The 24,728-nt window shown below is 44.2% G+C and overlaps 2 protein-coding genes across 3 annotated transcripts in view; one reads left to right on the top strand and one right to left on the bottom strand.

Annotated features, from left to right (window-relative positions):
- The first annotated feature begins 325 nt into the window (after window positions 1–325).
- SLC51A (solute carrier family 51 member A) lies at window positions 326–14,529 on the top strand. Its single transcript, XM_028100811.2, has 9 exons — window positions 326–375; window positions 984–1,078; window positions 8,549–8,703; window positions 9,668–9,741; window positions 10,151–10,309; window positions 10,868–10,979; window positions 11,271–11,417; window positions 13,516–13,621; window positions 14,360–14,529. The coding sequence occupies exons 1-9, from the start codon at window positions 338–340 to the stop codon at window positions 14,527–14,529; spliced, it is 1,056 nt and encodes a 351-aa protein (XP_027956612.1). The 5' UTR covers window positions 326–337.
- Window positions 14,530–15,991: 1,462 nt separating this feature from the next.
- Window positions 15,992–24,728, bottom strand: part of PCYT1A (phosphate cytidylyltransferase 1A, choline) — a 50,002-nt gene continuing 41,265 nt past the window's right edge. For both annotated transcript variants that reach the window (XM_028101021.2, XM_028101019.2), the window contains exons 6-9: window positions 23,395–23,473; window positions 22,807–22,949; window positions 20,965–21,153; window positions 15,992–20,100 (exon numbers count right to left, since the gene is read on the bottom strand). In XM_028101021.2, coding sequence (XP_027956822.1) covers window positions 19,894–20,100; window positions 20,965–21,153; window positions 22,807–22,949; window positions 23,395–23,473 — 618 coding nt within the window. In that variant the 3' untranslated portion in view covers window positions 15,992–19,893. The remainder of the gene's footprint in view (window positions 20,101–20,964; window positions 21,154–22,806; window positions 22,950–23,394; window positions 23,474–24,728) is intronic.

Consider the following 24,728-nt stretch of genomic DNA (forward strand, 5'->3'; position numbering starts at 1 on the left):
GTGGCCAAAGGCATTGGTGAGGAGGAGGGAGGGAGGAAGGACCACACCTAGGAGAGGGAGGAGTCAGGAGCCAGGGATCTCCGCCAGCCAAGAGGATCAAATTCCTCTGGGGTAAACTCTGAGATAAGCTCTAGGGATTTGTGGGCACAGGAAGCCCGAGAAGACAGCGGCGAGGAGAAGATCCTGCCATTGCCCCTACACGTGGCCGCAGGCCTCACTCGGACAAGGGCCGGCAGGCAGCAGGACCAGCGGGAGCCACCTCCCTCAGGGCCCCCACCTGCCTGCCCCTCCTTGCCCCTCAGTGCTTGCTGGGAAAGCCAGAGAGGGAGAGAAGACGATGGAGCCAGACAGGACTCAGATAAAGCTTGACCCCAGGTGAGTGAGGGTGGCAGGCCCAGAGCCAAGAGCCAGTTGCTGAGCAATGGTGTTCCCTATCACACTGGCCTGGCCATATCTCCCTCCTGGGGCCTTTGGCTCCCAGGACACAGAACGAGGCAGACGAATAATGGTCTGGCTGGCCCTGAGGTCCTGGGGGCCAGAGTGTGATCCTTCAGAGCCTTGGCTTTGCCCCTCAACTGGGAAGAGAAAAATCTCAGAGGGGGTGGCTGTGAGGGGCCGGCACAAAACCCCAACCTGCTGTGGACCCATCCCTGGTGCTCAGGGCCCACTCTTTCTCTGAGGCCCTGCTCTTTCTCTCTGGTCAGTGCCTGGCCTGCTGCCCCAGTGGAAGTGGAGAGAGAGAACTGTGGACTCTTTGGGCACTGAAGCCAAGCCTGCCTATAGCCTAAGTGGCGCGTGTCTTACACACTAGTCTGGGCTCATTTGCCATTTCCTCTAAGAATCGGGGCCTCGAGGGGAAATGTACAAGCTCCCTGAACTCAGGAGTGTTTGAGGGAGTGTCAGATAATTGGTGTTCCTTCTGGTACCCGCCCCCTCGCCTCCCCAATTCTGCAAGTTCTGAACATAGGCTGGTGTCTCTACAGGTACACAGCAGATGTTCTGGAGTTACTGAAAACCAATTACAACATCCCCTCTGCCTGCTTCTCTCACGCTCCCACTGCAGCCCAGCTTCTGAGAGGTGAGTCGGGGCCCTCCCCAGGGAACTGGAAGGAGAAATGAGCATCCCAGCAGGAAGCCAGGACAGCTAACAAGAGGTGGTCCTGAGCTGGCCAGCCTGGAGAGTGTCTATCATGGTGAAGACCTTGGACAAGAGCAACTCCTCAAGGAGCCAAGAGGCCAGATGAGGGGCATGGCAGCCTAGCCAGGGAGACAAAGCTGCATGCTGGACCTCCCACAGATCCCAGCCTCAAAGCTCATGCAAGTTGGGAACACTGGCCTGGAGCACTGTTCAAACCCTAGAGCCATCCAGGGACTCAAGATGATGCCCGTATGATCCAAGCCCCAAAGAATCCTCCTTGGGGCCTGCATAATAGCCTCTTTGGGAAAGGGTGTACATCATTCTAGAGGGGTGGTCATTAAAACATAGGCAAACCTGTAGAAGTATTCTGACAATGTTGGCCAATCAGATCTTATATTGAATTGCTTTTGAAAGTGCAGAGCAGAAAATGGCACTCAGTTTATCCCCTGGCCGCCTATATGACAACCAAATGATCCTAGCGTTGTTCTAGCAAATGTGGCTCCTACCTGTATTTTATTTTGTTTTCTTATGGCATGATTAACCACCTCTTAGATATTGATGAAGAGGAGTCTGTGTCTCTACGGTATTTTTTTTTATAAAGTTATGTTTCTTTTTTTTAAGATTTTATTTATTTATTTTGACAGAGAGAGAGAGAAAGACAGCGAGAGAGGGAACACAAGCAGGGGGAGTGGGAGAGGGAGAGGGAGAAGCAGGCTTCCCGCTGAGCAGAGAGACCAACGTGGGGCTCGATCCCAGGACCCTGGGAACATGACCCGAGCCGAAGGCAGGTGCTTAATGACTGAGCTACCCAGACGCCACTCTGTGGTATTTTTTTTTTAAAGATTTTATTTATTCATTTGAGAGAGAGAGCATGAGCGTGGGGGGAGGGGCAGAGGGAGAGGGAGAAGCAGCCTCCCCACTGAGCAGGGAGCCCGATGTGGGGCTCAATCCCAGGACCCCAGGGTCACAACCTGCGCCCAAGGCAGACGTTTAACCGACTAAGCCACCCAGGCACCCCCTTTATGGTATCTTTAATGTTTTTTCCCATGCTCCTTCCTGATACTGACACTTCATCGAGTAGACTCTCTGACCAACAGGATGTAGTCAGTGTGGATCAGGAGGCAATATAGGCATGTGCTTGGACAACGTTCAGCCTGGTTGCAGAGCGAATGACAACCGCCAGAGAGTCCAGAGAGGCTTTGCAGCTACTCTCGGGTCCGTGCCAGGAGCTAGCTGCTACGTGCAGCTCGAGGAACCTCTCGTTCAGAGTGCAGCTGTGGTACAAGTGTTCCCTTACACTAGCAGTTGCCAACCAGAGGCAATTTTGTCCCCCAAGGAAATTCTGGCAATGAGTAGAGACCTTCAGTGGCCACAAGAAGAGGGTGCCATTGGCACCTAGTGGAGATGCCAGGGATGCTGCCCTGAATACAAAGGAAAGTCCCCCATGACAAGGAGTTACCTTGGCCAAAGTGTTGACAGTGCTGAGATTGAGAAACCCTGCCTTACACAGTAAAAATCAATCTCACATTGCTTTACGACAGAATGTGCAAATAGAAGCACCAAGGATCTTCAAAGTAGGGAGACCATTCTGGGTCTGGTAGTCCAGCGCACTGCCTTGTTCCCAGGGGGAATGTCAGAGAGTGGAGAGCAGGCAGTGGGCGCTGCTGGGGTGGGGATGCAGACAGAAGGGGCAGGCAGGTTCCCGGGACGCTGAGGAGCTTAATCGGGCAGGATTCCAGGTTGCTGGTGGAGAAGCAGGGGACAACCGAGAGGGCTGGGCAGGTGAGGTGGGGCCTGATGACTGTCAGGCAGAGGAGTTGTACTTTATCCTGCAGACAGAAGGAGCCGGTGAGGGCGCTGAGTTTGGGAGGGGCTGGACAGTGCAAAATCATTAATCAGTAAACAGGATGGACTTCGGGGAAGAAGAGCCTTGAGAAGCAGGGCTAGGCATTGGAGGTTATCGCCCCAGCCCAGCATGAGGATCAAGAGTCTGAGCCAGAATGGTGTCAGGGAAAGACAGGGGAGGTTGGAGAACAGAGGCAAGTCGAAGAAAGAGTGGGCTACCTGGCAAATAGCTAGACGGGGTAAGTGAAGGCAAAAGAGCCCGCAACCACCACCCTGGGGAACAGGCACAGGGTGAGGGGCAGACTCCCAGAAACCGGAAAGCCCGGAAGAGGCTTTGCCCTCAGGATATGGCAAAACCCTTCCTCCTCCGTCTGTAAACTGTTGCTCCTTAAGTTGGCTGCCATTTAAAGAGGAGGTCTTCGGGGAGAACTACTAAACATGTTTTTGAAATGCCGGTGATATGATTGCAATGACAGTCCCTACAGGATTTTTTAAATGGACTGATCCAAACATCTCTGTGAAAGTGTGAAGGGCCAGGAAAAGCCAAGACAATTTTGAAAATGTGTATGGAGGGTACCTGCCCTACCAGGGATTACGACTTATAATAAGACCAAGCAATGAGTAGTAAGTGCAAGGGACCTAACGAGTAGAAACACGGAACTGAACAGGGCGCCCAGAAATAGAGCCCGCTTGGGCACGCGCTCTGTGAAGGGATGCCACACACACCAGTGGGCAGAACGGGCTCCTCAAGAAGTGGTCTGGACAATGTATTTGTCCCTGAGACAAAAAAATCCGTGTGAAAATCGCTCCAACGTAGCTTTAATGCAGCCAGCTTAAATACCTAAATGCAAAATGCACACATTTTTACAAAAGACAATATAGAAAGATATCTTTATGATTGGGAGTGGAGAATAATTTCTTAAATAAAACACAAGAAAGCACAAATGAGGAAGATAGACTCCATAAGCAAACTTTTATACAACTAAAGACACTATCAACAACGTTAAATGCCACACCCTGACTGGGAGAAGATATTTTCAAGCCTAACTAACAAAGGATAAGAAGTCAGTACAAGAGAAATTACCCAATACAAAGTGTGTAAAATATGTGAACAGACAGTTCAAGCAGAAGAAACCCAAATGACCAATAAATGGACAAAAAGATACTCTACTCAGGAATTAGGGAGCCGTGAATGAAACAATGGCATTTCCCTACAGTGAATCTGAGGTGACAGAGAGGGCTCGCGGACCACCGGTGGGAGTCTAGCTGGGAAAGCCACTGTGGAGAGTGGTCAGCTCGCTGCAGCACGACAGATTCTCATCTCCTCCAGCCCAGAAATTCTGATTTTAAGTGTCCGCATAAAAGAACTCTCCCATATGTGCTTAGCAGACCCGGCCAAGAATATTTATGGAAGCATTTGTTTGTCGTAATGAAAATAATATCATGAAAACAATGTTGGGTGGGAAAAGCATTTTGCAGAATGATGCCATTTGTGTAGTTTTTTTTAAAAAAGATTTTATTTATTTATTTGAGAGACAGAGAGAGTAGAGTGAGAGAGAGCGCGAGCAAGCCCAAGTGGGGGAGGGGCAGAGGGAGAAGCAGGCTCCTCGCAGAGCAAGAAGTCAGAGGGGGGCCCTCAGGCTCCACCCCAGGATCATGACCTGAACCTAAGGCAGACGCTTAACCGCTTAACCAACGGAGCCACCTAGGTGCCTCCATTTATGTAGATTTTGTAAAACGCAAAGCAATATAGTATGTGGAGTACGTACCTATATTGTGAAAAATTAAAACATAAGTGAAAAAGATATACACCAACTTCAGAACAGTAGTTAGCTCTGGGAGGTGAGGTGGGGAAGGGAAAATGATCCAGAAGGCATGTACAAGGGCCCTGAAATACATCTGTAATGTTTTATGTTTCTAAAAATAATTTTTGAAGCAAAATTGGCAATATTGTAACACTCTTTAAAATGGGTTATGGGTATATATATTCCTTTTTGCTCTATTATTCTCTTTAATTTTGAAATTTTTGTAATTTAAAAAATAATTATAAAAATCATTTTTGATGGCTGTGGTAAAATGCTAGTCAAAAATGTATGCAATCTTATAGTATAATTGCAGTAATACAATAGGTATGAACTTTAACCAGGGTGTTTTTTAAAGCTACTTTTTATTGAACAAATACTACATGCCAGGTGCTGTGCTAAGAGGTTAATGAGAGGATGAATAACCTGTCCAAGGTCAAGAGCAAGCAGTAGGTGGGATTTTCCTTTGAACTCAGTTGTCTCTGACTCCAGAGCCTATGCTCTTAACTCCCATGAAGACAAACATGCAAAAACGAAAATAACTTTTGGTTGGGAACTAACTAGAATTATGGGAGATACTCTTTCAAAATTTTAATGCTCTAATATTATTTTCATTATTTAAGAAAAGTTATTTTCACTATTGTGGACACAGTGGGAAATTTGCTAGTTGCTAAAGGTGTAATTGAATTCAAAATGATCAGTTAGACAAGCATTTCCCAAAGCGTGTTTCTCGGAATACTAATCTTAAGTAGTGCCTCATGAACACAGAATCTACAGAAAAATAAGTTTTGTAAAAGCTATATTCTATAACCTCCACTAGGAAATTACAGTGTAAATCAGATTAAAAACTTGAGTATGGGAAGCAACAGGTTTAACTTTGTTTAAGGCATTTCCAAAAATCCTCTGGCCATAGAACACTTTTGTCCCATAATATCTATTAAGATGCAGAAAAATAAGGTAGGGGACAATCTTCAAAGAAGATAAACGAGTTTTATGGAGAGCAGTAGTGTCAGGCTATGGATGCTAAGAAACTTCTCTCTTTCTCAGCTTTTGTGCTGTGGCAGTGGATACAAGAGCGTATAGATACTACAAGTAGGAGAGAGAATATAGAGTGCCAAAGCCAGAAGTTACAAGAGACTGCAAAATCATGTCTGTGCTGAACAGTCACATATGCCCCCACCCAACTTCATAAACTTAAACAACTTTTTAGGGTTGGGTTTCATTGTTTATATCACTCCACATTCGCTCCCATAGCTATGAGAACACACACCAAGAGTCAGTGTGCGAAATGGTTAAGAGTATGGGCTCAGCCAGAAACCCCTGGGTTTTAATCCCAGCCCCATAACTTCCAGGCTGTGTGACCATGGACAAGTGCTTAACTCTCTAAGCCGAGTTTCCTGGAAAAGCCTATAAAATGGAGATGACAATAGGAATTCTCATGGAGTTATTTCTTTCATTCAACAAATAGCCACAGTTACTGTTCCATGCATTTGGAGATGGAACAGAGAACAAACAAAGCTTGACAAAGTCTCTGCCTTCCAGGAGTTTACAAAGGTGGTGGTGGGGGGGGGAGGCAGCAGAAAATAGGCAAGTAAATAAATATGTAAATAGCCTCACTGTGGGAGGCAGATGGGGGGGCAGCATCACAAGGGCACTCAGGGAAGGCTGGCTGAGGAGGGGCATTGAACTGAGAACTCAGTGAGGAGAAGCCAGCCACTGGGAGCTCAGGGAAAAACGCTGAATGGGCAGAAACCAAGCACCACCAAGTTCTGGAGGCGGCCCAGCTTGCATGGTTATTGCGAGGCTGAAGGAGTGGTAGGGAAATCCTAGACCTCAATAAACAGAGAAGACCGGAGCTGCAATGTTTGAGATGGGGAACACAGGGCGTGGGAGGGGATGAGTGCCAGAAACTTAGGGTCAGAGGCCATGAGGGGGACTGTGGTTCTGGGAGTCAAGGTGGGGCAGATTTTCAAAGAGGAGCGAGCAGTCAAGACAGTGAAAACTGGGAACGTCTCTGGCCTTGAATGGCTTTTGAAAGGGCTCTTTTCACTCTCAGCTTTCCCTGAGCCTGTGAGGACAAGGGTCAAGCAGGGGTGGGCAAATCCTGCCAAGAGAGCCTCTAGCAGTGACTCTGCCTTCCCACAACGGACACTGGTTTTGAGAAATCTACTGAATCGGGACAGCTGGGTGGCTCAGCTGATTGAGCATGGGACTCTTGATTTCGGGTCAGGTCATGATCTTGGGGTTGTGATCTCAGGGTTGTGAGACTGAGCCCTGGCGGGGGGAGGGGGTTGGGGGGGGTCCACACTCAGGGGAGGTGGGGGGGCGGGGATTCTGCTTGGGATTCTTCTCTCTCTCTGCCCCTCCCCCTGACTCGTGTGCACTCTTTCTCAGCCCTGACCTTCTTCCGTTCTCCCTACAATTATGTCAATATTTTTAGTTGGTTATCTTTATAGATTTATTATCCCTTTAGATAATTTTTTATTGTGCCAACCACAGGCAGTACTTCCTGACTTTGCACTTTGTAAGATAAAGAGAGATATTCGTGTCCCACTCTTCAACTCTTTCCTACCTTTCTCTTCCCAAACATGGTTATAATTTTACTGGGCTAATTTTGCAATCTTCTTTGTTGACATGAGACATTTTTTTAAGTATAAATTATATACAGTAAAGGGTAATGATCTCAAGTGTATATTGTGATGCATTTTTGCCTGTGTGTACATCTGTGAAACCACCACCTAGATCAAAAAATAGAGGATTTCCAGCAACCAGTAGGGTCTCTTGTACTCCCTCCCCAGTTACTATGCCTCCTGAGAGCACTATTTTAACCTTTACCACCTCTATAGATCATTTTTCCCTATTCTTCAATTTATATAAACAAAATCAAATGGTATATATATATACATACTCTTGTATCTGGCTTCCTTCACTCATCATTATGTTTTTAAGATTAATCTGTTTTGTTGCATATATCAGTATTCTTTTTTATTGCTGTGTATATTCTATTGTGGGAAAAAGCACAATTTACAGTCGACCTTTAAATAACATGGGTTTGGGGGCGCCTGGGTGTCTCAGTTGGTTAAGCGACTGCCTTCGGCTCAGGTCATGATCCCAGGGTCCTGGGCTCGAGCCCTGCATGGGGTTCCCTGCTCCTCAGGGAGCCTGCTTCTCCCTCTCCCTCTGCCTGCCGCTCCACCTGCTTGTGCTCTCTCTCTCTCTCTCTGTGTCAAATAAATAAATAAAATCTTTAAAAAAAATCCCTTCCCAATGTCCCAGTTTCATGACATAATTTTTGAAATCAAATTTAAACAGCCCTAAAGTATACCATTAATTACATTCTGCTTTAATTATAATGTTAATTGGTCCATGTCTGCTAGCATGACACCTTTCACTGGAAAGTAATAAACTTGACTAGGCACAGCCAACCTCCTAATTCAAAATTTTTGCTAATTAAGTAAATTAATTAGCAAAAATTAATTTGCTAATTAAGTAAAAACTTGTTTGGTGTCTATATCCTGGTTGAGATAAGCCTTACCATTCCTAGAATTATTTGGTCTAGTCTTTCCTCTATGCAGAAGAATAACCACATTTAGCCACATGTTGGATATTCTAAGAAAATGCCATTCTTCTGCATGGGTGGGAGCCTAGACCAGATAATTCTAGATATGGTAAAGCAATTTAGATCCAAATGAAGAAGCCCACATCTTCTGCCCCTCGGTCCTAGACTTTAGCTCAGGGGAGTCTGCCTCTCTTTCCACTTTAGCACTGGGCCCTCTGGAAATTGCCCTTACAGTCATTATGACCTTGTTTGCCCTGGGCTCGGTCATCATCTTCCTGGAGGATGCTGTCTACCTGTACAAGAACACCCGGTGCCCCATCAAGAGGAGGACCCTGCTCTGGAGCAGCTCTGCACCCACGGTAAGGGCCTTGTAGCTGCCATTTGGGAGGGACTAAACAAGAGACAGGAACCATTTTGAGAATTCCTCTAAACTCAGCAACTGAAGTCAGCAAAGGGCTGCCTGGGGGGCTGTAATGGGATTTCCATTTGCAGTCGGGATCCCATGCTTGGAAGGCCAATAGGCAGTGGGACAGGGAGTTTGAATTCTTAGAGCCAAACACAGCTGCAGAAACTGCTCAGCCCACTAGCAGCCCCACTCATTACTTCCTGCCACAGTATTACTGTTAAAAGCAAGCTTCCTTCCTATACAGGAAAGCAATGGTTCCTCAGAGGGGAAAGAGGGAAAGAATTTTTTTTCCATGGGGACATATTCACCTCTACCCTTACATTGTAGACCTTTTTAACTCACTCTGACAAACATTATATAGGTTTCTGGCTTGCTCCCAGCCATAAGACTGGACTTCCAATTCCTTGTACGGTCTGTGTGTGTGTCTGGGGTGGAGAATGGAGCCCTTAAGGTCCTTTTCTAGCAGAGGACACCTGCTTGGGCCATCTCAAATCATCAGAGATGCTCTAGTAACATATGATGTTGAAAAGGAAAGGTTGGATCTTGACCCAGTTCCTCCTAAGGATGAACTTACCAACACTACTACAGGGATATAGGAAAACAGCACGAGACTTAGGGGACCTGCTGTCTCCAACACTAGATATGGAAGGAATTGACCACTGAATTTTAAAAAAAAACTTTAAAATTAGTTGATTTTTAAAAAATTAGGAATTTTTTGCAGCCAACCACTTAAAGTAATGATACTCCAATTATTAAGGTTTTGCTTCCTTGAGGCCTTGCCAAAAAAGTTTGCCAGAGTTGGAGCACAACCCTAACCCTAACCCTAACCCCTAACCCTAACCCTAACCCTAACCCTAATGCTAACCCTAAAAGACTCCCTTCTCGCTGGAACCAGCTTCTTGCTCCTCTCCAAGTAGGTCGTGTCTGTGTTCTGCTGTTTTGGGCTCTGGATCCCTCGTTCCCTCATGCTCGTGGAAATGGCCATAACCTCGTGAGTGTCCTGCCCCACCCCCAGCTCTGAGCTGGGTACCCTTTTGCTCCCCACTCACCCAGGACTCCAGAGTCCACATTTTCTTTTATCCCATATCCCTTCCATAAATCCCTGCAAACTAATTGATCATGAATCTAGCCCCTTTCAACTTGTGCTAATCAGGTCTCTTGAACTTCTGGTTCTGTTCGTCCTCAGTCAACCATTTTGTTCCTACAGGCCCCAATTCCTCTCATCCTCAGCCCCTGGACCCTATCCTGTCTCCCCCTTGCTGGGTCACACATTCTGAATGCCTGGTCCCTACTATGACCCCCTCAGGGAGCCCCACCTCTGTTGCACCCTTTGAGTCTGGTATCCCCTCAGCTGGCTGCCACCTCCCCCTCTGTGAGGCCCACCTCTGCTCCCACTCCAGGTTTTATGCAGTATGCTTTTACCTGCTGATGAGGGTCATGGTGGAAGGCTTTGGTGGGAAGGAGGCAGTAGTGAGGACACTGAAAGACACTCCGATGATGGTCCACACAGGCCCCTGCTGCTGCTGCTGCCCCTGCTGCCCCCCATTCATGCTCACCAGGTAAGGTGGGAGGGAGAGGCTCCCTCGAGGAACAGGTTAGCCTCTTCCTGCACTCTCCCAAGAGCCTCTCTGGCTCTCTCAGCCTTGCTTCAAGTCTCTTGGAATCAGGCCGGTATGGAACAAAGCCAATGATGAAAGGGTGGGCATCCCACGGCCACCACCCACACATTGGGCACCCACTCAGGGGTGAGGAGAGCAGAGGAAGAACTCCGATTGCCATCACTTAAGTTCACTGCTGCCTACAAACTTTAGCCACATGGAGCAAAGTGGACTTTGGGCTACTTACTTGTCCCTTGTGTCCATTTTGGTTAATGAGGTTGGGGTCAACATAGTTTTTGCCCAAAGGCAGCATTCTGGTCTGGGGGTGAGTGGGAGACAAGAAGAGGGTTTCCAATGCTCTCAACATTCTGGCTTCTTCCTATATCCCCATCCATCGAGCCATTTTGGTGTCTGTTATGGCAGCTGAGCTTCAGCTCAGGAGCCCAGTGAGGGAGCTGGAAGATGTTCTTGAAGTAGGCAGTCTGTGGGTTCATGTTCCTAACCCTCTTCTTCCTTCAGGAAGAAGCTTCAGCTGCTGATGTTGGGCCCATTCCAGTATGCCTTCTTCAAGATAACACTGAGCCTGGTGGGCCTGTTTCTCATCCCAGATGGCATCTATGACCCAGCAGACGTAAGCCAGGAGTAAGGGGCAGCAAAGTCCAAGACTCATTTAGTACCTCTGAGCTCTAGAAGGAAGAGCTGGAGCCAACATCCCCTGCAACAGGGCCCCACAGACAGGGTAGCCCCAGCAACAGTGTGGCCGTGGAAAAGTAGAGGCTTGGAGACTCTGGTGGGAAGAGGAGAGTAGAATAGGCCAAAGCTTTGGGGCTTTTTTATTACCTTTCCCACCATGGAAGAAGAGAAATAAAAGGAGGAGAAAAAGCTCGCCTCCCTCACTGACTACTTTCTCATCTGCCACCAGATTTCTGAGGAGAGCACAGCTCTGTGGATCAACACTCTCCTCGGTGTGTCCACCCTGTTGGCTCTCTGGACCCTGGGCATCATTTTCCGTCAAGCCAAGATACACCTAGGCGAGCAGAATATAGGAGCCAAATTTGCCCTCTTTCAGGTAACTCTACCCTGAGAGAGAAAAGATGGTTGATATTAGAGCTACCAGTAACTGGGGTTAGGAGATGAGACTAATAAAGACCAAAAGTGGGTCTGGGAATCTTCTTAAGCCTAGGTTTCCTGTGAGCTTTAGAAAATGATTCCTGCCCCTTCCCAGCTTTTGCTTTTCTGTGCTGTAATAGCTTCCTAGTGCTGCCCTCACAAAGGATCACAAACTGGGTGGCTTAAAACAACAGAAATTTATTTTCTCACAGTTCTGGAGGCTAGAAGTTCAAAATCAAGGTGTCTACCAGGTCATGCTCCCCCTGAAACCTATAGGGGAGGATTCTTCCTTGCCTCTTCCTAACTTCTGGTGGTTGGCCAGCACTCCCCGGCTGGCAGCTGCATCACGGATTTTGCCTCCATCATGACATGGCATGTATTGTGTGTCTTGTGTCTCTTTTCCTCTTCTTATAAGGACAACAGTATATGGGAATAAGGATCCACTCTCCTCCAGCACGATGTCATCTTAACTCATGACACCTAATTAGTTAATCAAAACAATGATGCTGTTTCCAAATAAGATCACATTCTGAACTACTGGGGGTTAGGACTTTAACATATCGTTTTAGGGGACCCAGTTCAACTCCTAAAATGTGTATTATCAACCTTAAATTCTTCTACCTTTTGCTTTTTTCTTTTCTTTTCTACCCAACACTTTCTAAAGCTCTGTAATTCATCACCACCAGGAGCATCAGCGTTATTATAGTTATGAACTACCTTGACCACATGCTAGGGATTTTTCATACATTACATCTAAATTTTCACAATAATCTTAGGAGTCATTATTATTTCTATTGTACAAATGAGGCCCAGAGACGTCATCGGGCTTGCTTGAAGGCACGTAGGTATGGGGCTAGAATTTAAACCTAGATCTGACTCTCAAATCCACATTCCTTCTTCTCATCAGGCTGCCTGCACACCTCTTCTGAAAGTTCTCTGCAAGGCACATTTTTCACTTTGACACTTTCCATTCTCTAAAGCCCAGAGGACTTCCACCAAATGCAATGATTTCTAATCCAATCTTGTTTTCCTTCTCTCTCCACTCTTTCTGTCTCCTAGCTAGGCCCTTCTCCTATTCCCACAGCTTCATGACTGCTTTATAGTTAATAGTGTGCTTTCACATAAATTCTCATTTGAACTAAGCAGATGCCTCCAAAATGTGGATTTCTGGGCATATAGTTGGTAGAATTGAAGAAGAGAGAGGCCAGAAGAGCCTGAATTGAGTCAGGGACTGAAAGGGCAAAAAGGATCTGGGCCCCAGAAGTACTTAGGGTCTTGCCACAGGCTAAAAATGCTGTGACTGCCGACCTTGCCTGGGACTATCATGGAGACACCCGGACATGCTGAGCCTGCCTCGAAGAGGCTGACACTTCAGAAAAGTGCGCTCAGAGAGGACAAGTACTAAGACACATGGTGTTGCTGGAGCCTCTGGACAGAGATTTTTTTTTTCTTCTTTTTTTTTTCTTATTGTATCAAAATATACATAAAATTTACCAATTTATTTTTAAGTGTACAGTTCAGTGGCAGTAAGTGCATTCACATTGTTGTACAATCATCACCACCATCCATTTCCAGAATTTTTTCGCCTTCCACACAGAAACTCTGTACCTATTGAACATTAATTCCCCTTTTCCCCCTTCTGCCCACCCCCTGGCATGGTAGAGATTTTTCAAGGGCGCCTTCCTTCATGGCCAGTTGCCCCTTTCTAAGAGCAGGGCATCTCAGGTCCTTGAGCCAGATGGAAATAGTCTTCTCTAACCATCCACCTTGTTCATCCATTGAGTGCTCATTGGTAGCCATGGCTGAGATAGGGAAATAAACATGGACCCCCAATCGTTCTTGTTTCTTGTCACAAATAATCGTAAAATATTGGGTAGAAGACAAGATTGTAATTTGCCTAAAGATTAAAACTCCACAAAACTTTACTTAAGTGAGTTTTAGCCCTCTGTAAGTGCACAGATCGAAAGGTCAGCTGAATGCACTGTGGAAGGCCAAGCACAGCAGTGGGCCCATTGGCCTCAATGCCCCCCTGCCCTTGCTTCTCTTCTGTTCTGCAGGTACTCCTCATCCTGACTGCCCTGCAGCCATCCATCTTCTCAATCTTGGCCAACAGCGGGCAGATTGCTTGTTCACCTCCCTTTTCCTCTAAAATCAGGTCTCAAGGTGAGCACAGAGAGTTCCTCTCTCATCACAGAATGGGTGATAAAGGAGGGTCAGGGAAGAGAGGACCTTGGAAGAGAGGTTGGGCCAGCCTGGCTTCTGGTCAGAATACTCAGAAAGGGATCACCTGAGAAATCCTAGTGGGGTTTTAAGGAGATGGTGACTTCTCTGACCACATAGAGGAGAGCTGCAATCCCACAGCTTGGGGCCAGCCCTGACGGCCAACCCAGGAAGCCACAGGTTCAATCCTCAGCTTCTGGGAGAGGAATGGGTGTGGTTTGAAAGCAGAAGGTCATGCTGATAGGGGCGCCTGCGTGGCTCAGTTGGTTAAGCGCATCCGACTCTTGATGTCCGCTCAGGTCATGATCTCAGGGTTGTGGGATCAAGCCCCACATCAGGCTCCATGCTAAGCATGGAATCTGCTTGGGATTCTCTCTCTCTCTCTCTCTGCCCCTCCCCACTGCTCGATCTCTCTCAGGAAAAAAAAAGAAGGAAGGTCATGATAATAAAACACACAAAAGAAACGGGGTTTAATTCTAGCCTCAGTTTGCAGAAGGTAGAGAGTAAAGTTCTGGTTTTGGCTCTACCATTAATCTGCTATGTTACCTATGACAACTTAATATCTTTAGACTTGGCTTGAGGACAAACTGGGGAAAGTGTTGCTGAACTCATATGCCAGGGCTGCTAGTGGGGTACCACCTCTACGATTTGGCATAACTTATATTTCACTCCATGCTGCAGTGATGAATTGCCACCTCCTCGTACCGGAGACTTTTCTACTGACTGTGCTGACACGCATGTACTACCGAAGGAAAGACAACAAGGTTGGATATGAACCTTTTGCTTCCTCAGACCTGGATTTGACCTCAAAGTCCAAGGTGGACATTGATAAGAGACACTGTACACATTAAACAGGCACAAGATTTCCTCACTGTCCCTCAACCGTGACCAAATGGGGATGGATTCCATTTTCAGCACAAGCTGATAGATTACATTTGACTATAGGGGATAAAGGAGAATTATGGAACAGGATGCAATTATTTGGGATCTTGCCTGGAGAAGGTGTTTTAAGTTTTATAATAAACAGGATGAGTTTAAAATTCTGTAAGTGGGTACATTGCCTCTGTGGCTAACACTATTAGCCCTTGAAGCTTATATTGAAAGGTCACTCTATAAATTTTCCCAAAGCCAGTGAAAGAGGGGAAAGTATATGGTAGTTTGCCTGTTATAAGAACAGGAGTAGATCTCAACCAGGCAAACCCTTATGTCTATTGCGGCATTACTTACAATAACCAAGACATGGAAGCAACCTAAGTGTCCATCAACAGATGAATGGATAAGGAAAATGTGGTTTACATATACAATGGAATATTACACAGCCACAAAAAAAAAGGCTGAGACCATGCCATTCAAGACAACATGGATGGACCTAGAGGGTATTATGCTAAGTGAAATAAGTCAGATTGAGAAAGACAAATACCATATGATTCCACTCATAAACGGAATCTAAACGAAAATGAATAAACAAACGAAAAGCAGAATCAGAACTATAAATACAGAGAACTGATGGTTGCCAGAGGAGAGGGGGTGAGGGTTGGGCAAAATGGGTGAAGAGGGGTAGGAGATACAGGCCTCCAGTTGTGGAATGAGTTAGTCACAAGAATAAAAAGCAGAGCATAAGGAATACAGTCAATGAGGGGGGCCTGGGTAGCTCAGTTGGTTAAGCATCTGACCCTTGAGTTTGGCTCAGGTCATGATCTCAGGCTCATGAGATCGAGCCCTGTGTCACGCTCAGTGCTCAGTGCAAAGTCTGCTTAAGACTCTCCCTTCTCCCTCTGCCCATGCATACCTGTTCTCACTCTCTCAAATAAATAAATAAATAAAATCTTTTAAAAAAATGGAATACAGTGAATGATATTGTAATAGCAATGTAATGGGACAGATGGTAGCTATACTTGTGGTGAACATAGCATAATGTATAAACTTGTCAAACCACTAAGTTGTACACCTAAAACTCATGTAACATTGTATGTCAACTAAAAAAAAAAAAAAAAAAGAACTCAACCAGGCAAAAATAGTACAAACCTAAAGTCTCGAAAGAAACCAGGCTTCTGAAGATGTCATTAGGACACCAATGACATTAGACCTCATAGATCTGGATCAGCCTCCCTTAGAGGCACAATGGCTTTTTGGGCCTTCTGTGCAAAGCTGCAAAAGGATTTCCCTGATAATATGGTCATGGAACAATTCTGAGGAGACAAATTAGGATGCAAAAGCCAAGGAACTGAGAGTAGGTAAAATAGGTAAAAGTCCCAAATACATAAAACATCTTATACACATGTATACCAGGTCCAACACACAGGAAATAGAACATTAGGTAAAACCACTTTGCCTTTATTTGCCTAATGACGAAGGCCAAAATAACTGAACAAATTAATAACACTCACATAGGAAAACAATATACTGAACACCGATTGAGGAAAACGCCCTGTGGATGATGGCACTGGGGATGGGGCTAACATTCACACCAAGGCCAGTGTTTCTTCCCACACGCCTTTTTCTTTTCAAGATCCTCAATACAAAGCAACCCAACCAATCAACTCTCTGTGTTTAAAACAGTCAGTGCCCCCTAAGAAGGGTGGGAAAGCCCTCTTTAAACCTAAAGGAACACAACCTGAGTCATCTTAGTGTTAAACCTAGCACTTTTGTTTTCTATCCCAATCTGAGAATTAACATAAAACTTTGGCAGACAGAAAATCTTTCTTCTTTCTTTTAAAGAAAATTAACATTTAATAGTATAATCCCAAGAACATGTTCTACTTATTTGGAAAAATAGAAGCTAGGGACCACTCTTTATCCCATGACAATCTATTCTATGAGAGAAAACAAGAACAATCATTGTATGATTTTGAAAAATACAATCTTTAAAAATACTTACACTGGTAAGCTTAAAAAAAATACCATTAGTTAAAAACATTGCTAAGGGGGTTTTCCTACCTGTATTAGTTCAACTTCTGGTGAAAGTGTGTGCTGACAGAAAATGTAGACGCTAAGGCTTTTAGGGAATTAAAGAAAAGCAGCAAAAGATAATTGATTTGGAAAGATTTTAGACAGAGATCTAGAACAGGGTCAAAAAAGCAATGAGCTCCAGAATAACAAAAGCTCCCCACAAATCAAGATAATCCGGAGAAACAAAAGCACTGTGAAGAACCATCTGGAGGGGCGGGGTGCGGAATATCTGGAGGCTGCCTGACCAGTTGTGTGGTCACAAGTAAAATAAGAAAAATCTAACTCGGGTGCTGGGTTATCGGCAATCAGAAAAAGTCAGAAGTTCTCTTGACCTCATAATGCTTCATATTTTTTCTTATTTAGCATCTTCAACCTCCTCCTATCCCCAGCCTTCTTACCCAAGCCTCTGTGAAATAATGGTCTTTGGCTCTATCAGAAACAGCTGCAGCCAGTACAAAGAATCTGTTTCTACTCCTCTCAAGTTTCAATCTCTGTTCCTTAGTGCTACTGAGTCTAGTGTATGAAAAGAGCACACTTTCGGCCCAGCCATCTCAGGGTAAATGAAGTAGCACCTCCTCAGCACCAGCTCCTGGGTTTGTCTCCATCCTTCTGTCTCACAGACTGAGCTCTGAAGCCAACCAGTGGCTTCAGAGGCTTTAAGGCTCTCCCATCTCTACTACATTTGGCTTATTGCTTTGTGTGCGGGATTCAGGGAAATGGCTAATTAATATTAATATTAGAAATCAATATTAACAGTTAATACTAAAATTAATAATAGAAGATTTACAGATCACAGGCATGGTCATGGTAGGCAAACCACTAACTTCATTTAATTAGGCACAAATGATCAAATAATACATCATCCCAACAGCTTCTTCCCTCCACCCATCCTTGTCCAGCACCTAGGATCACATTTATCCCAAAGTAACTAATATGCCGCACAATAAAAGTTATAGCTTTAAGTCAAAATTATTTGAGGATGCACTAGTGTTAGGAGACTGAGGCCACAGAGGCTCGTCAAAAGGGGTGAGAGGGCTTTCCAAGCACGTGTGCATATGCTGGCCCTGGCGGTCTCACAGAACTTATCAGCACAGCGGTTATACTCCAAGGGCAGGGAATGCCCAAAGTAGCCCACTGACAGAGCAGAGGAAGAGGTCCCAGATAGTAAACTTGAGAGGAGTGACATGCAGAGAGGAAAACCACATTCTGAGCATCTCCCTTGCCAAATACGCTTGGCCAATATGTACTTTGAGGGAACAGGTAGGTGACCTTCAGTGATGATTTCATCATCTTTCTATACCAGGGAGAATAAGACAGAAATAGGCAGAATTCCCGAAGAGGGAAGACTAAAGCAGAAAAGTTAAAATATGTGACCCTATGAAGCTGGTTAATGTAGGAAAACAAGAACTTGAACTGTTTCAAAAAAAGGATTCCAAGCCAAAGCTCACGTAAACCATATTTGATAGCAAAAATAGCACTTCATGAGAAGAGTCAGAAATGTAGTTTACATAAGCTGTCAGGACAACAAGAGATTTCCCTCTCTTTGTGTCTCTACTCTGCCTCTCTGGGTGTTGGGAGTTTTAGGAAACCAGGTAGTCCTGCAGTGCAAGCAGGCAGTGATTCTAGCCTCTGATCCTCAGGCAGAAGAGCAGGTTTTACCAGAAAGTATTTAGGGAAGAGACTATGAGATGCTCACAGCCCTAGCATAGGGGCAAGAAAAGATAAAATGCAGTTTTCTTAGCTGAAAACACCAAAACTCCACCCCCACAAGGGGTATTTATGAGTGACAGGGTGGGGCCTGGACATAAGCAATTTTCCCCCTGAACCCAGCTACAGGATTATTGAAGATGATGGTCTGCTCATTCATGTAGCTGCAGAATGCTAGAGGCTTAAAATGAGCTCACACTCAACTGCAAGTGTCAAGCTTCAGCATCTCTGATGTGGAATATAAGTGACGAATCCTCCTGGGCAACCTAACAGGAGAAGTGGGACCATAACCACCAGGCACAAGTGGGAAAGGGAGAGAACCTGCCATTCTCTTGTCATGTTTTGTGGCCTGCTGGAGGAGCAGCAGAGGGAAGTCCCAACCACTGCAACTCTCAGAGGAAAAGAAACACCACCTGGAGCATTAGTTCCCTAAGAACATTTTTAAGAAGGACAGAGTTCAAGATAAGGCTTTAGGAAGGGGGGGGGTGTTTCTTTATGCTTTTGTGTTTAAATTCTGTGCAAATCTCTCTAAATATTCAATATGGCTTTGAGCAACATGGATTAACAGATCATGTTCAAACTGCAGACATTTACAAAGTATCCTCTGTAAGAAGCTAGGTAATAAGCATTGAAATAGCAGGGCCAGGAACTTACACCCAAATGGGAAAATTAACCTAATTTGATCCTTTATAGGACTGAGTACTGTCCCACTCCCATCCCCAATCACAATAAACCTGAAAGTGTTCCTTCCTTCAAAGGTAGACTGTAGGAAAGAGATTGACAAGAGCTCCCAAATAACTGGGCAACAGAGTTTTCTGAGAAGATGAACACAGCAGGAAAACCGCAGCTGATGCCATGTGGTCTGTTCCATCCACATCAGTGTCTTTCCATGGACCCCATCGGGTCCAACAAGAAACTCCTCAGGGAGTAAGAAAAGTTCGGCTCAGATCTCCTTCTTCTCACAGCCACATTGACACATGTGCCAGCAGTACATTGAGGGGGTTTGTGACTGAGTTTACTCAGCTTTTAGCTTTTTTTTAAGGACACCAAAATTATGCTATTTCCCCTCCCCCTGAAATCACTCATCAGCATGGCTCATTGGTTGAAGGACTGGCAAGCCACGAACAGAAGGCAAACACTATAGTGTATCAGGAAGAAAAGGCCTCTGGGTAATACACCACTTCCTTCTGCCCACTCCTCAGGGGCAAAGAATTAGTTCTACTTACAACATTTGAAAGACTAATTTTTTAAAAAAATTAATAAAAATGACAATTTCCCTGTCAAAATCACATGAACATAAACAGTAAAGCCAAGTCTGTAGGGAGGGTATATGGATGCAGAACAGGTTTCTGAGGTGTAGTCAGCCTCTTTCTTGGTGTGGATAGGTGATGCCTCTTGGAGGATGGGCTGTCTGATCCCATCCTACATCCTCCTGCCCCAACTTTCTTTCCTTTGTAGCTGTCCTTAGGTTTAGTGTTGGAATCACAATTTGAAATTCAACAGAGAGCTTCCAAAGGTGATGGGACAGAGGGAGGGAAGAGAAAAGGAGGGATGAAAACTTAGTCTTCTTCATCCTCACTGATATCATAGGCTGCAGCCTTGTGCCTGGAGAGGTTTGCTGGGGAGGAAGGCGGGGAAGTCTTGCCAGAGAAGGGCCATCGAAAAGACGGGGAGGGGGAGCGTTCCCGAGTAGGGCTGCTGCTGGGACTCTGCTTTGGACTGATGGCCTGCAGCATCCGGCCTTTCCCCTCTTTCAGCATATGTTTCTAGGGAGACCAAAAAGAAGAATTAGAAGAAACCTAGGGATCTTACTAAATCACCACTGGAGGATCTGAGACTTCAAATTATCACGAGTGCCCTGTGCAATGTCAAAAAAGTGATCAAATAAGCTAGGGGAGGGATATATCTAAAATTTTAAGCAATCTCCTCCCTAAAGTAGTCCATGCTATGCTACTTATCTAAGGGTTTCCACATGTTATCTATAGTAACCCAATTCTCGACTTCTGTGTCAAAGGAATTCTTAAATGGCTACTTGGTCTGCAGTCCAGGCTCCAGGCAAAGAAACTAACTCAGACAAAAGAGTACCTATTCTAGTTTTAGAGCTCTCTGAAAAGGAAATTCTATATTTTCCCTGAATAATCTGTTCTGGTATCAAATACTTTCACAGTTAGATCCTTCCTGATATCCTAGGACTCATTTGCTAAATAACTACATTCACCTTCTATTTGGCTTGAAAAGACCTTGTTACTCAAGGACAGAACTCTAACCTCACCCAGCAGCTCTGCAGCAGCTGTTTATAGTGGAGGCAGCTTTCTTTTTACTGTTCTTCGTTCTTTCCTTTTTATCTAAAACTATAATATAGAAGCAAGCTGGGCAAGGTTACTTGCTTATCACCAGATTTGGAGGTTGACAGCTGGCAAAATTATTTAGGAGAATGTGTAACCTCTTTCTGTAACGATTTTAAACTTTTTGGGGATAGTTGAAATATAGTTCAGCCCAATATAAGGAACAGATTAGATAACTACTTAATGTTGATGTCCCCTTCTATAATGCTATAATTCTTTCCACAGCATGAAAATACCCTAAATTTTCCTGAAATTCCCTAAACTTTCCACCAGGAAAGAACATACCAGCGCTCCTTCTGGACCAAACATTTCCAGGAAACTTCCAATGAATTCTCGGGATTTCTCCTCCCACTTCTGAATGAGATCAATGCTTTTTTCCTCGACCTTCTGAACAAATTCTTTTGACTTTTCTTCCACGTCTTTCACTTTCTTCTTTACTTTGTCAACCCGCTCTTGCAAGTGGTATTTCTTCTCCTAAGTAAAGAAATAATTGTTTTGAGAAATAATACTCTGACCTCCATTCCAAAGGGAGAAGAAAAAAAAAAACATTTCAGCACTCTACTGATACTATTTCCAGTCATTAGAATTTCACTTCGCCCTAATCTATCCCTTGTTTATCTAGCATAGTAACAGATTAAATATACTCTGGATGGTCATCTTATATGAAAGTGTGATAATCCGAACATTGTAGAAGCCTGGACTAAACTAAATATATAGAGTATGCTCAGTTACAGATGGGCATATAGCCAAATGAAGTCAGATTTTTTAAGATTACATCAAAAACTAGTGATGTACGAGACGTTGGCTAACTGAACATAATAATTAAAAAAAAAAAAACCCATAAACTTGGAACATAAACATGCCCAACATAACCCAAACCCCATTCTAGATGAAGATACATAAGGAGCCACAGGATTACTACACAATATTGCCAAGAATAAGACAACTACAATAGGTTGAAGTAGTGGATCTTTTACTTAATTTGTTTATTGTATTGGATATTTTCTCTCTATCACTGGCTTATGCTATGATTTTAGAAGAGCTGTTTGTTTTATTTTTTGGTATTTAGAGATCTGTTTGCTCATTTGCAAAATGAAGATGATACTCTATAGTCCTACAAGCTTCCCTAAACAGAAGGGAAAATGGTATGAACCCTCTGGGGATGGGGGGGGGGATGTTTAGCCAAAGGAAAAGTATTTTCATAATTTCCAGATCATAAAGGGGAACGGGAATATGTTTAGTATTTTTAAACACCTGAAAAAGATTCTGTAGTAGGTGGTTAACAACAGCTAGGGTTTATCTGCAAAGATAAACATATTTCGATGAAACCACTTCATCTATTCATCATTCACACAACTGGCAGCAGGTAAGGGAGCATTGTAAACTACTTGTATAGAAGTATAGTTAGCAGCTTTCTTCTTTTAAAATCAACTTTATTAAGATAAAATTGATATACAACATGTATAGCAGTTTGTTTCTAAAAGGCAGTATTAAGCTAAGATAAACTTTGCTTTCATAAATCAAATTTTAAAACCTAGGTCCACATGCCCTGAGAAATTGCATGGAAAATGTTGTGTGCCACTATCCACACAGGGAGAGGATCCATAACTTTCATTACATTTTCCAAAGACCATCCAATCAAAAAAAAACCAAAAAAACTGTTTTAAATATATTTGATATAAATACTGTACTATGTTAAGTAACATTCTTTTTTTTTTTTTGAGATTTTATTTATTTATTTGACAGAGAGACAGACACAGCGAAAGAGGGAACACAAGCAGGGGGAGTGGGAGAGGGAGAAGCAGGCTTCCCGCTGAGCAGGGAGCCCGATGCAGGGCTCAATCCCAGGACCCTGGGATCAAGACCTAAGCCGAAGTAACATATTCTTATTTAATTGGCTGTGTGTCTTTATATCAATGTGTTGATACTAGACCATAAAGGCAGAGAATGCCTCTGTTTTATTCTTTTTGTAAAGAGCTTAGCATAGTGTAATCAGCAAAGAGGCATTCATTGAATTTTGGAGGTGATAATTATAGCAGACTGAAAAGCAACTTTAGCTCAGATAAAGTAGGAGGCAAACGTGTGTCCAATAGGGCCAGGGAACTCTGGGATGAAGTCGGAACTCACATTGATAAAGCTGACATTGAGCTCCTTTGCTGTGTAGCCCCTCTGGAGGTTCCGTCGGGCATAGACATCATAGTCCCGGACAATTCGGGTGATGATGTCTGATGTGGAGATACCTTCTGTCCTCTGTGTTGGTGCAAACATACCTAATCCAAGAACACATACAAACACTGTGACATTCTGGTTAACTCAGGCAGTAGGACTAGATGGACACTGGGAGCAACATTCTTTTCCTCAAAAAATGTCTTCTATTACTAAGTGAAGTCTGGAGATACTGACATACAGGAGGAGGACTGACTCAAACGCTAGGGGTAAGGAAAGGAAGAACTATATGGCCCTAATATTAAAAAAAAATATGGGCCTGGGAGAGAGAGACTCCTAAAATTAAAAGAGATATCAAAAGTAGATGTTTAGACTGAGAATTGATGGATATCAGTGCTATGCTCACATAAACCTCTTATCTGAAGTCTGATTGAAAGTATATTGAATTTCTAAGTGTATAAATTTTCCTCTGTAAAGTAGCAATGTCATTAAATCTCTGTTACTGCTCCTGAGACTCCATAAAGTGAGGATGTACATCAGATTACTCACCTGCTTCCTTGATGTGCTTATAAACATCATCGCTCCCAGCAGAAGAATAAGGGATGTCATCATGGGCTACAAAATCAATCTGAAATAAGGAAACATCATTTAAAACCCAGGATCACTGCCATCAAAAAGAACCAGTAAATATTCCCCCAGAAAATACTCTCCCAGTAAATACTCCCCCAGATCCAAATAAAGGACAAGGGGAGGCCAGGCCTCAAATGGACTTTTTTTAATCTCTCTGCTTTGCTTCATAAATTCTGTGACTCATTCACAAGCCACCCAATCTAATTATTTATCACTCATAAATATGAAGTTGACCAGTTTCTTTTTTTCGCTATTTCTCCTGGTCTACTGGAAGCACTACCCTCACACTGCACACCAGTCATCATGCTGTAGTAAACACGACTAGAGGATTTGCTGGTGTGTTAGTTAGTGAGTGGAGCTCAGGAAAGAAGAAAGGAAATCTCCCCATCTTCCTGGGTCTATAAAGATTGGTCAAATAAGGGTTTCTAAAAATATGCAAAAGAGGTCACTTCTTCCTTAGCTGGTTTCTCTCTCAGTCCATGAGATGAGTGGGAATATAAAAATAGCAACCAAGAGCCCTTTTACTAGAACAGATACATCTATATTCCTGAGGAATGTAAAACTCGAAGCCATAAAAGACCTTTAGGTCTTGGGCTCTATCATTTTACTACTGTCAATACCTCTTGCAACAGTGAAAAGAGATCAATAGTACTGGGATCAATAATCTTTCAGAGAGATATGCTAACCTTACTTATTTAGTCATTCCTGAGTAGGCCCTATGCCCTTTACTAATGTAATTGCTAATACAACTACTATACCTAATTCCCAGAAGCCACTGTAGTGTGAAGCATGTCTATCAGGAATGTGTCAGAGACTCTCAGCTAATATCCTGATTACCCATTAACAATCTGTCAGGGATTGATAGGCAGCAAAGTGTAAATAAGAATGGTGGCCAGGTAGGACTGCTGGCTGAGGATTCACTGCTAACAAGGAGAAATGGGAAGTTAAAAGTTCCTCTAGGGGCAGCTGGGTGGCTCAGTCGTTAAGCGTCTGCCTTCGGCTCAGGCCATGATCCCAGGGTCCTGGGATTGAGCCCCATGTCGGGCTTCCTGCTCTGCGGGAAGCCTGCTTCTCCCTCTCCTGCTCCCCCTGCTTGTGTTCCCTCTCTTGCTGTGTCTCTCTCTGTCAAATAAATAAATAAAATCTTTAAAAAAAAAAAAAGGTTCCTCTAACCTCTTCTGCCTGGGCCTGCCTGGCTGTGGTTGCTGAGAATAATCTTATTCATCACCTTTGGTACCATTGGCTGCCAAGTA

The sequence above is a fragment of the Eumetopias jubatus genome, unplaced genomic scaffold (genome assembly GCF_037043125.1).
Source record: "Eumetopias jubatus isolate StellerSeaLion01/CBP00866 unplaced genomic scaffold, mEumJub1_p1.0 scaffold_1, whole genome shotgun sequence".
Classification (NCBI taxonomy): domain Eukaryota; kingdom Metazoa; phylum Chordata; class Mammalia; order Carnivora; family Otariidae; genus Eumetopias; species Eumetopias jubatus.